General features: G+C 38.5%; 1 protein-coding gene across 15 annotated transcripts in view; it reads left to right on the forward strand.

Moving 5' to 3' along the window:
* The window catches only part of myo18aa (myosin XVIIIAa), a 60,714-nt gene extending 48,821 nt beyond the window's left edge, over nt 1-11,893 (forward strand). For 4 of the 15 annotated variants that reach the window (XM_077242141.1, XM_077242139.1, XM_077242138.1 and 1 more), the window contains 9 exons: nt 1,868-1,984; nt 2,983-3,066; nt 3,272-3,409; nt 3,725-3,910; nt 4,156-4,295; nt 4,520-4,564; nt 5,885-6,007; nt 8,046-9,481; nt 10,737-11,893. In XM_077242141.1, coding sequence (XP_077098256.1) covers nt 1,868-1,984; nt 2,983-3,066; nt 3,272-3,409; nt 3,725-3,910; nt 4,156-4,295; nt 4,520-4,564; nt 5,885-6,007; nt 8,046-9,468 — 2,256 coding nt within the window. In that variant the 3' untranslated portion in view covers nt 9,469-9,481; nt 10,737-11,893. The remainder of the gene's footprint in view (nt 1-1,867; nt 1,985-2,982; nt 3,067-3,271; nt 3,410-3,724; nt 3,911-4,155; nt 4,296-4,519; nt 4,565-5,884; nt 6,008-8,045; nt 9,482-10,736) is intronic. The other 11 variants (XM_077242145.1, XM_077242143.1, XM_077242147.1 and 8 more) reach the window with 5 other exon arrangements.
* The last annotated feature ends 1,231 nt before the right edge of the window (nt 11,894-13,124 follow it).

Below are 13,124 nucleotides of genomic sequence, written 5' to 3' on the forward strand. Positions count from 1 at the left end.
TAGGGATCCTCCATAGGGAGAGGCTAGTTGGCACTTCAGCACTGCATTGTCATCGGGTCCAGGCGAAAGTCCTTCGTCAGATCTGGATACGGCCTGGATCCGGCAGGCCTCGGGATATCCCGAAAACCTCGGGATAAACAAAGACACTAAAATTAGCGTAGATGCCATTCTTCTTATGATGTAACGAGTACATCAGGATTTAAGGGAAGTGTTCCCGGTTCCGGCTGACCTAATCTAAGCAGCCTAATATTGAATTATAGAAGTCTATAGAGTGTTATGTGAATGCTAGGTCAAAGAGATGTGTTTTTAGTCTAGCTTTGAAATGACAGACTGTGTCTGCTTCCCGGACAATGTTAGGAAGATTGTTCCAAAGTTTTGGTGCTAAATAGGAAAAGGGTCTACCGCCAGCAGTCGATTTAGATATTCTAGGTATTATCAACTGGCCAGAACTTTGCAGTAGCTCGCAGTAGACGTGAAGAACTATAATGCGTTAAGAGCTCGCTCAAGTACTGGGGAGCTAAACCATTTAGTGCTTTGTAAGTAATCAGCAATAATTTAAAATTTATACGATGTTTAATAGGGAGCCATGCAGTGTTGACAGAACCGGGCTAATATGGTCATACTTCCTGGTTCTGGTAAGAACTCTAGCGGCTGCGTTTTGAACCAGCTGTAGTTTGTTTATTAAGCGTGCATGGCAACCACCCAGTAGAGCATTACAATAATCTAACCTTGATGTCATGAACGCATGAACTAATTGTTCCGCATTTGTCAATGAGAGCATATGACGTAATTTAGATATATTTTTAAGATGGAAAAATGCGGTTTTACAGACACTAGACACGTGACTTTCAAATGAAATATTGGTATCAAAGAGCACACACAGGTTCCTAACTGACGACGAAGACTTAACAGAGCAGCCATCAAGTGTTAGACGGTATTATAGGTTAGACTGTCTCCTTAAATCCTGTCTCCTCATGTTAATCTGAGTTTTTGCACTAACAGACTGTGACCGTGTCAACAAGACATTTTTACAGTTGCTTGGTTTTTATTCCTGCAGTGTCTTGCTCTCTGGCCCCGCCCACTGTAAAATCTCATTGATCCAAATCCTGCTCCACATGGAATTTTAAACATCAAATATGTTCTGATTGGCTGTGATTTTGTCACTTCACATTTCACTTCGCTGAGGACAGAAAAAAGGGTGGAGATGAAATGAAAATCAGTGCAGCTTTACTCTTCTCTGATTACTCTTTCTGAATCTTTCTCGATTTGAAAGCACTCCCTTTCTCTCTCATCACAGGCTCTTTCAAGAACCCAAAAACATGTTACTGGCTCAGTTGTGGTGTGCATTTGATTTATTTCTTATGAAGAAGAGGAGATTATGTCAAATAGGAGAGTTTAAGGGTATAATCTCCTCGTCACTGCCTTAACCAGAAATATGCAATTACTGCATGTAATGACAGTGTTTTAGTCCTGAAAATGGCAGAAAGATAGTTGTTAAAACATTGCAGTGCTGCTGTGACCATTTCGAGAAGTGTTCTGTTATTAAAAGTAATGTTTTTTTTGTCAAAAGGATTGACTTGCTTTCTGCTCTAAAAGGGTCACAGAGAGCAGGGAAAAACAAATAATAAAATACTAAATAAATAGGTTTTGTAACTTTTAAAAGGAATGAAAAAAGGATTTGTTGTTGATGTCAAAAGCTGTGCGTCCAGTCAAACTGTATTTCGGTGCAGTGTTTATCTGTCACATGGTAGAAGCTGTCAATTCAGACAGTTGCTAACATGGACAGGATGTAATTCCTCATCCTTGAAAACCTGTGAATAAACTAGTTTAGGTATTCATACAACCCTGTCTGTTCTGTGTAACTCAGTTGGAGGAGCAGATAAGTCGTGTGCAGAGAGAGAAGAATGACCTGCAGTCTCGCTTTGAGGAGGATCAGGAGGACATGAACGAACTCATGAAGAAACACAAAGCAGCAGTGGCTCAGGTGACCTCACATGCTGTTCATACATATATATCCAGCTTATTCCTGACGAGTTTACTGCGTTTCAAATTATGGGTGGCACTTCCGGTTTGGGGAACTTCCATTCAGAAAGACTTAAACTAATATATATACGATATATCCATTAATAATTCATTGGAATGCATGAAGAATCTCTCTTTTTCTCCCAAAATCCTCACGTCTCTTTCCAGGTTTGTTTTATAAATAAAATGTATATAAAATGTATTATCTGTCATATCTGTATAATATGTTTATTAAGGCAATGTATGTTACATAATACAGATTACCACAGTGATATTTAACCATCCGATTTTGCTGTGGAATGATTCACACTTTTGGGGTTATTCATGGTCTGTTGAAAGTACCTTGTTGATGCTTTTACACTTTTAAATGTACTTTTAATGATCAATGGTTGAAGGGTGAGTAGAATAATGTAATGTCATTGTACACAGTTTAAAATGTATATATTATTGCATCCATAGATGGAAGTTACACCCATAATTTGCGTAAAGCGTCATGGGGCGTAGGAATAATGTGGATATATATAGTTAATACTTTTATTCAGCAAGGATGCATCAAATTGATCAAACATGACAGTAAAATATTTGAATGTGTCAAATCAGTGCTGTTCTTTTGAACTTTCTATCATCAAAGAATCCTGAAAAAATATGTATCATGGTTTCCACAAAAATCCACATCAAATCAGCATATAAGAATGATTTCTGATGGATGTCTCATACTCTGATTTGATGCTCAAGAAACACTGAAGACTGAATGGAGTAATGATGCTGAAAATTCACAGGAATAAATTACAATATTTAAATATAGAAAACATTTATTTTCATTTGTAGTAATATTTCACAATATTACTGTTTTTATAGTATTTTTGATCAAATAAATGCATTAAAAACATTTAAGATACTATAGCACAGATTAAGAATTAAAATTAACTCTTTGTGTTACATATGTGTGTGTGTGTTTAGTCTACAAGAGATCTGGCACAAATCAGTGACCTGCAAATCCAGGTGGAGGAAGCCATGAAGGAAAAACAAGAGATCCATGATAAGGTACCAAAAAAAAAAAAAAATTCCTCAAACACACTAAAAAAGCAGACGCTCTCTTCCTTTTTTGGATGACACAATTAACACAGCCCGAAATCGACCCCTATCCCCTCATTTACCATTTCCTTCAGTATATAGTGGATATTGATTAGGGTCAGTCGCTTGTGGTCTTGAATGCGACCTCAGTGTGTGTTTTTATTCTTTTCTGCAGCTTCACTCCCTGCAGTCACAACTTGAATTTCAGGAACAGTCTATGGTGGAGAAATCCCTGGTCAGCCGTCAGGAAGCCAAAATCCGCGAACTGGAGACCAAACTAGAATATGAGAAGACCCAGACCAAACGCCTGGAGGTGAGTCATGTGTGCGACTCATATTGTATGACAAATTCAGCCTGAACCAGGGCTGTAGTTCTAGAAAAAAAAAAGTTTTTAAGTTACAAATTTCCATTAGTTTTAGTTCATTCTAATGTTAATTTTAGTTTTCATTCAATGACAGAGCACAACAAATTATTCCATGCATAATTTTCTTAGTGAATTGGGAGCAGAAACAACATCCACGGCACATGCAAATATGCAACGGCATCAATGGCCACAATTAATTTACAGTTCATTCTTTAAATGAGCTCTTATCTTTGGCTTCTCCATCTGTCCATGTTCGACCTCCAGTCTCTTGTTACACGGCTGAAGGAGAATCTGGAGAAGATGACTGAGGAACGAGACCAGCGTGTTACCAGCGAAAACCGGGAGAAGGATCAGAACAAGCGCATGCAGCGGCAGATCCGGGACATAAAGGAGGAGATGACCGAACTGTCTAAGAAAGAAACCGAAGCCAGCCGCAAAAAACATGAGCTGGTGAGTACCAGAGCAGGGTGGAGATTGCCTTAGTATCACTATAGCAACTTTAATGAAGAGAAACTGCCACAATGCCACCTTTTATGAAAATTGACATAGTTCTTGCATGGTAACCATAAAGCTTAACTGTGGCATTTGTTGTAAGGCCACAGGTAAAACCCATGAATAGCTCCTCATTACTATAAAATGGTTTCTATAAAACCGCAGTCATTTGTCATAACTTTGATTGGTTGGACCTTTAACAGGAAATGGATATTGAAAGTCTGGAAGCAGCCAATCAGAGCTTACAAGCAGATCTGAAGTTGGCCTTTAAGCGGATTGGGGACCTGCAGGCCGCTATGGAAGATGAAATGGAGACGGATGATGATGACGACCTCATCAACAGGTATGAGGATTAGTCTCCTGTCATGTTCCCATGGCAACATTTCTCTGAAGTTGATCAGGATGACCGATGCATGTTACTTTCGTTGACATGAACTTTTTCCAGTTCTTTTGCTTTTCTTTTTCCTCTTTTCTTTCCTGTCTCCAATTTTATTTTAATGGATCAACAATTTACTCATTTTCCATTTTCTCCTTTATTTTCCTCTTTTTCCCCCTTTTTTGTGGAAGTTTACAAGACATGGTGACAAAGTATCAGAAAAGAAAGAACAAAACGTGAGGATACTAAATGGTCTTTGTTTCTCATCTGTTGTTGGTTTGAGTTTGTAATTATATTATATTAATTGTGAAAAAGCATGTGGAAAATGTTGTTGCATTAATCTGCAGTATAAAAAACCACATGAAGTCTTACATGGAAAGTATTATATTCTTTTTTAGCTGAAATGGATTCAATAGTGCAATAAGCCATTTGTTAATACCACAGCATTTTCCTGTCTTCATGAGCATGTGCTGTACATGTTTAACACTATCATTATTGATAATAAGATTTTACTCACCAGCCATCATAACATCAGAGCCCTCAGAGTCATGGAAAACCAATGGAAATATCAATATATATATTTAAAAATTGGGATTACTAGATTTATTTAGAATTTCAATTTTTTTTAATGAAAATTAATCTTTACAAAAATATTGAATTTTTTATCCAATTGGGAAAGTCATGGAAATGGCATTTAAAAGTCAGGGAAATTGGTAATTTGAAATTTGGTAAAAGACGTGGAAATATATATATATATATATATACTAAAAAACACAAAGAAATTAAATTAATACCAAATGAATGCATTTAGAAGTTTACACTTCCTGAGCAAACTATGATTCAGCATAAAGTTTCCCAGCTGCTCTATGAGTTCCTAGTGCATCTTGCTACTTAACTGTGTTAAGCACATTGTGACGTGTTTATGTGTGTTGGTGTGCAAGTGTAACTGCTTGGATTTGGGAAGGGGGGAATCCACTGCATTCGGTTGATTTGCTGTAATTGAGTGGAACTGCAATATGCAACCAAAAGAAGCAGATTGTCACAGTCGATTAGCATCAGAATGTGAGCTGTGTGTGTGCTTAAGCTTTAAATTGTGCGTGACGGTAAGTTGAAATTCTCAATGAACAGCTGCAGCCTAAATCCAATGCAGTAACGTCCCTGATTGTGTGTTTGTGCACTTTTTAAACATATTTATGCTTGAATAAGCTTTAGTGCATATTCTTAAAAGTAGAGTCTGGTATAAACAGTAATATTTACTGCAAAGGCTCATTGTAGTGATATGACCTGTGCCACTGCGTTCACAGATCTCTACAGAGAGAATGCAGTATGAGATCTGACTCCGAAGTATGATGTGAATGGTTTTTCTTTCTCTCCCCATCTTCTAAAATAGAGGCAGTTATTGTGGGATGGATTGAAATCCTCTTCTCCCAATTTTTTTTATTGAAACCACTTGTTGTGGCATTTACAACTAACTGAAGTATCATAACCTTGTCTTGACCAGCCGAAATGACCTTTATGTCAGCTGCTATGTCTGATTGAGCTTCTCTTGTTATCAGTGGAGATGAATCAGATATGGACTCTGAGGTGGAGGACCGCGTGGATGGGGTGAAGTCATTGCTCTCCAAAAGCAAAGGATCCACAAAGACGCTCACGGATGAGGGCACCCAGAAAACCACCAGGTCAGTCACCCTTTAGTTGCATATTAGAGTTTTATTTCAAGGCTTTAGATCATTTTACGAGCCCTCAGAGTTGGATAAATTAAACCAAATTTAATGATCTTGGCAACTAGTGGCAAGTTTGTTTACATTTAATGAAGGCTATGTTCTTACTTTGGGAGTACAGATGAACATTTAATTGATCATTTGAAAGCTTTAAACACTTAAGCCCCTTTCACACAGCGCGTTGATCCCGGGAAATTGCCGTAAGATTGCTAGAGTGTCTTCTGTGTGAACATGTCCCGGGAATAATGCCGTGATGGGGACCTAGTAACAAAACCCAGGAGCAATGCCGTAAGGGGTGTATCGTAGTGATGACGCACGTGCCATCGCAATGACTTTATCGTGCGACTCTGTTGCTCTTAGAAGAAAGTTTGTGTTCGTCATCATCAAAGAAAGAATGAAAAAATGTCTGCAAACTGGAATGAAGCAGAGACCGGGGAGCTCATTACTATCCGCGCTGAAGCTGAGATGCAAACACTTCCGCTGTTGTACCACAACATGTTTTCGATGCGTACGTTACACGTCACATCCTGATGTCTCGTGTCTTTACGGGATGTGTGTTAACGCACTCACAGATTCCGGAAAATCACTGGCAGAAAGTCTAAGAAGTCTAGTTTCAAATATAATTCTTTTGAAGTGTTGGTGCTTAATGTAACAATATCTAGTGTAAATGATAAATCACATTTGAGATTTTTGCCGGCTCTTGTATACAGGAAAATATTGGCTCCTGTATACTAATCACTTCTGGAATCTCTGTATGAAAGGGGCTTAAGTGACAAAAAAATGTGTTTAGTGAATTATAGTGTGCTAAACGTTATCTAGATGCTAGTGACCCCTGTCAAGTTATACAAAGTTATACAAGTTATACAAAATATTTTTTAGCAGATATATGCATTTAATTTACAGACTACAGAAATTCTCCATAAGTGCATGTAAAGTGTCTTCATTGGTTTCATCCATAATAAAAGCTGTCAGTTTTTGCTGAGCGCTAACTAATGTAAAAACTGGCTATATTAAGAACAAGCTTTTTAATACAGTATATCCCACACCAACTTCTTGTTTCAAAAGGAACTGTCAACACAGAAAACCATTTGTCAAACCATTCATGTGTTCTTTAAGACTTGTTTTATGATAAAAAAAATATTATAACATATTTCCATAACTTCAGTCAGGACTGGGCGATAATCATCTAAATGTTCATGGAGTTTTGAAGTTCCTAGAGTATTTAGTCCAAAATGTGCAAATATTGATGTGTTTTAGTTCGGTTACATCGCTTTTCTTGTCTATTCTTTAATGAACTCTAAATGAATATATACTATATTATCATGGGTTACACTTTATTTTAAGGTTTCTTTTTACAGTGTAATTATACAGTGAAGTACTAAGTAATAGTAATTAACTACATTTACTGTACTTACTATATAATTAGGGTTAAGGTTTGGTTTAGGGTTAGTTGCATGTAACTATGTATAATTTACTGTTATTACTATAGTAAGTACAATGTGTAACAGGGACTTTGTAATAAAGTGTTACCTTATCATGTTTGTTAGTTTTATGACCAGAATAATCCCTGCCTCAAAGTTTTCTGTGCAGAGCTGACTGAACATTTGTTCAAAGAGAATAGGCGGTTTTTTTACAGGATAATACAGATGTGGTTTACCAAACCTGCCAAGACTTCAATATGACCTCTCCATCTGTGCGAAGTGCTAATAAGTTCAAGACAGCATTTGATGGTCTTGGATTCATGACTGTCTCACCAGGAGCTGCTGTTACTGTTCTGTTCCTCAGTAGTATTAGTAGGGAAATGTTACATAACTGCCATTAGGAGTTTAATCCTTTTATTCATTCCTGGGGTTAGTGTAAAATATGCCCCTAAATTACCTCTCAAATCTCTTTCATTCTTTGAATTCATGTTTATCTCTGTCATGGGTATCATCCTGTTTCATTCATTGATCATCTGCAATTCTGCCGCTTTTAATGTGTTTTCTGTTCGTCTCAGAAACCCCAATGCCGCTAATGCTGATGTGAAAGATATAAAAGAAGTGAAACAGGGAAAAGAGGGGAAGGAGGAATACCGAAAAGAGTCAGACGAGAGCCGTTCAGTGTCTGTGATGAGCTCGCTCAGTTACAGGAAACGCTCCCATCAGAAAGATGAAAGTTCCCTCTTCAGCGCCCTTCGGGAGCAACCGGACATGCCTGACCGATTGTCGTTACGCAAAGTTAAAAGTAAATCCGTCGACAGGTCTCAGACTGGTGATGACCTGGATGACCGGGGTTCAGTGATCTCCCAGGCTTACTCAGAGGCTGCCAGCAGAGCACGGAAAGGCCTAGACCTTCGATGGACCAAGAGCAGTCCAGAATTTGACAAGGAGTCCATGGTGTCCTCAGTGGCCCCCAGCCGAGCTTCCACCCGCCGCGGGATGGACCAAGATGATGATGCTCGGTCTGGGGTGAGCAGCTTCAGTTTAAGACGTAGTACATCTTGGGTGGATGACAGCCGCAGCGATTACGGGTCAACGAGTGCCAGTCTGAGGCAACGATCTAGAAGTCGCAGTCCTGGGAGCACTAGTGTTGGGTCTCGAATCTCCTTGGCTCACAGCACTCGACTAAGTGAGTTCGGAGTTCGTTTGAATAATGATGATGTTGATGATGATGATGATATTGACTCTGTGAGTGTGGCCGCATACAGTCCACGCTCAGTGGGCCGTAGTCTGTCTACTCCTGCCCAACTACGCACCTCTGAGAACCCACCGGACACCTCTGATGTTAAACCTGTGGGCCACCGCAACTATCTGGACCCCGAGCTAGAAAAAGCTATTAATGAAGTCCTGAGCTTCAAGCCAATCAAATTCAAACGTCGTAGCTTAGAAGACTCAGATGAAGAGGAGAAAGGTGGTGGTGCAGGAGAAGAAGAAGAAAGGAAAAACATCAAGAGTTTGTTGCAAGACAAGGACGATGAAGGTCTGGGCCACAGCGTGTCGAGTTTGAGACGCTCCGCTTCAGGTTCTGCTGTAGATTCTGGACGTTCTGGAAGCTCGTTAAGTTCCTTAAGCTCCAAGAGCAGCAGGAAAAAGAACAAAAAGAAGAGCAGGCGTTCTGAGTCCGACAGCTCCTCCAATGAGGGTCACACTCGGCGGCGTTCCAGAAAGAAAGAAAAGAGAGTTTCCAAAAGCTCAAGGAAGAGCTCTGGATCTGGATCTTCCAAATCAGAATCGGAGTCTGAATCATCATCTTCAGGCTCTGCATCAACCGTTTCGTATCGCAGCTCTAACAGCGTTAAAAGAACCCCGGGTAAGAAAACTTCTGATGGGGGTCTGGAAAGTGATGAAGAACGACCCTCCAGCAAAAAAGAAGTGAAGAAACAGAAGAAGAAGATGGACAGCCTCGTTATGAAGTATCTCTACAAGCCTGACAGTGAATAAGGATCATTATTAGGTGACTCTGGATGGGCCAGTCAAAGATTTGATGTTCTCAAGTGGCTCAAAATGCATGATGTGTTCTGCAGTGTGTTATACTCTAAGCTAGAGCCCAACCGATTTATCGATCTGCCGACATTAACGACAAAGTCATTAGTGAAGATTATGCAAAAGTATTTAGAATATAATATAGAATAGAACATGCAATGCAAACTAGTTTGGTTACAGCTCAAATGTATCATTCTCATTCTATCATTCACCCTGCCTCCATTACATATTTTTGTCACACAAGTGTTTGATAACCACAATTGAGTGATCATTACAAAAAATGTGTTTATATATATATATTCTGTTTATGTATACTATATTCTATATACAATACCAGTCAAAAGTTTGTACACATGAATGGGAAAGTGTCCAAACTTTTGACTGGTACTGTACTATAATATACACATACATACTATTGCTACTGTATTATAATATACACATAAATAAAATCGGCCGATATATCGATATCTGGCTTTTTTTACTCCCTGATATCGGTATCGGCTTCGGCCCCAAAAAAAACATATCGGTCGGGCTCTACTCTAAACAGTGTTACAATTTTAATGAGCTCTGTCAAGAAATGAAATCTAATGATCTCGTTTGTGCTGAGATGGAAAAGCATGTCATTGAAGCTTAAGCATGGTTTGGGGTTTAAACAATGTCACAGACAGATTCAAATTATGCCCACATACAGTAGAGTACTAACACAAGAATGCTTGTCTTGATTTTACCAAGTAGGACTTGTTCCTTGTTGGTTCTGGAACAACATGATATCAATCAGTACTTTGCGGTAAGTTAGACTTAGAAATTGATTTTGGAGCTTGCAGAACCTTATGACCCTTATCATTATCAACCATTTAATTTCAGGGGTAGGCTAATGGTTAGGGATATGTTGGGCACACTACTTACAGTAGGAAAGGATAAGTAAAGGGATTGGGTTAGGACTTTTTGTTCCAGAACCAACAAAAGATGTTCCAGGAAAACGTAGCAAGCCACAATTAAAGTACACATAGTTTTAGAGATATTGCAAGAGTTTAAACTGAAAATTCAGCAGGACCTTATTACAAACAGAGTGATATTTTGGGCACTACTGCAGATGTGGCATTGGCATTGAGCACATTTGACCTCTCGCAAAGAACAGATCTGCACTGAGTGTGTGGCTCTAACCTTCTCTAATCTTCTGCTTATTTACTGTTTCTAAAAAAATCATTTGTCTTTTGTTCCTCCAGCCCCCCTCTCTACAGACTGCACTCAGTGCAAGACGACGAAGACAACACTGGACCAGAGAAAGACACTACACAAACTGGAAGAACTAACCTTAAAGACATCAATGGTGACAGCCAACCTTCAGAAAGCGCTGCGTAGATCTGATCTGCTGCTCACATGCACTGAAAAATGCCTCCGTTTACCTCTCATCTACCCTAGTACGAATTCACTTCGGACAGTTCATGGCCGCTGGTCTCCATATGCCATGTGTTTTACAGTATTTTCTCTGACGCTGTGTGGCACATGTATTTATTTAGATCTCACATCTCTGTCAACAACCACTCAAAGAAAATGAAGTAATATATTGTGAAAAGGAATGAGAAACTTTATCCAGTGTGTAATGTTATTTTGAATGGTTAGAGCAGTGGTTCTCAACCCTGGTCCTGGCACCCTCCAACACTGCACATTTTGTATGTCTCCCTTATCAAATACACCTGATTCAGGTCATCAGCTCATTAGTAGAGACTCCAAGACCCACACACAAGAGAGTGTGTCAGACAAAGGAGATCCTCAAAATGTGCGGTGCTGGGGGCGCCAGGGCCGGGGTTGAGAACCACTGGGTTAAGAGTGATTGCTTTATGACATATTTTGCCTTGAGTTTGCTTGAGTTCTGCTTACTGTTTTGCAGAGCTTTACTGTAGTTTGCAGTTAATGAAATAGGGTGTTTATTTTCCTCTCCTTGGTTTCTTAATGAGCTGATGAGCTTCTGTTAACCAGAATAAGTTAATTTAGCACTGGTTTTCTTAATGGCAGCGTTTGAGTTTATTTTCATATGGGGGTGCATCATGTTTGGGCCTTAAATGACATTTATACCCCTTAAGTTAATATAATAATTTAGTACTATATAATTTAACTCAGCCAAAATTTATTATTAATGGGAGACTAATAATTTCTGATGTTGTGTCAGTGGGTATGTGTGGTGTGTGCATGTGTAATGTGTGTGTGTTTTCTATGCATTAAATAAGACTTTTATTATAAAAAATTCACGCAAACAAGATACTTTATGTCTATGCAGTAAGCAGTGGCTTATGCAGTAAAATAAAAATTATATATAAGAGCAATATATATCCAAGAAAGAGTTTTGCATTCATTTTATTGTAAATAAAATATGTTGATCCATTTCCGTGGCTGTGAACTTGAGTTCTGACAGATAAGACTAAAGAGTGTCAGTAGGGTACAGATTCAGCCTAAAGTATACCTCGAAGTACAATAGAGATGAATGATTCAGCCAGTTCTTTCCATTTGGTGTGTAATATGCAACAGACAGTTAATAAACAGAGTACCAGCAGTTTGTAGGCATGTCAGCTGAGGCTGAGATAAAGGTTTAGCTGGTTACATTATGGAGGCAAAAAGAGTGTTTGTCCATATTTAACGGTATATTTTTTATATATTATATTATACTGTATTAATTATATTTATTATATTATATCAGTCATCAAGTTTTTGGAGGGCTCTTAATTTGGAGGGGGTTACCTTAAGGGATAGTTCACCCAAAGATGAAAAATTTCCTCACCGTCATTTTGTTCCAACCCCGTAAGACCTTCGTTCATCTTCGGAACACAAATTAAGATATTTTTGATTAAATCTGAGAGCTGGATAACTCCATAGGCTTATAAGGGATTGAAACTTGCCGGCCCATAAAAGTTATTAAAGACATCGTTAAAATAGTCCAAGTGTCTACAGTGGCTCAATCTTAAGTTTATCAAGCGACGAGAATACTTTTTGTGCGCAAAAAACCCCAAAAAAAACAACTTTATTTCAACTATTCATTTCCACATGACCAGCGTCGGCCAATAGTGAGCCTGTGTGAAGTACAACACAGAAGCGCTGCGCTGTTACACTAGTGAACTCACTCGAGGCCCACAGAGAAGGAAATGAATATTTGAAATAAAATCGTTATTTTTGTTTGTTTTTGCGCACAAACATTTATTTTTCTTTAATTTGAAATCAAAAATATCTTAATTTGTTTTCCAAAGATGAACAAAGGTCTTACGGGGTTGGAACAACATGAGGGAGAGTAATTACTGACAGAATTTTCATTTTTGGGTGAACTATCCCTTTAACTGTTGCAAGAAGTTCTAATGTGATTGATCAGTCACACGGGAATTACAGCTCAGGTGATTGTTTCTCAGATTTGGCTGCTCAAGGTGGCAGTATCCATGTTGTGTACTTTCTAAGCAACTGTTTTCCAGGTATGTTACATTTTCTTGATCTAATCCCATCCAAAATTCATATTCAAGCTAATTAAATAGCATAGAGCATCATAACTCCTCTCCTTTTATCACAAACTGCCTGAAACATTTACGTCTTTTTAATATAAAGTTTAGAATCCTGGCATATACAGAAAGTAT

This window comes from Siphateles boraxobius, unplaced genomic scaffold (genome assembly GCF_051911475.1).
Source record: "Siphateles boraxobius isolate OS27281-9 unplaced genomic scaffold, OSU_SipBor_1 25, whole genome shotgun sequence".
Classification (NCBI taxonomy): domain Eukaryota; kingdom Metazoa; phylum Chordata; class Actinopteri; order Cypriniformes; family Leuciscidae; genus Siphateles; species Siphateles boraxobius.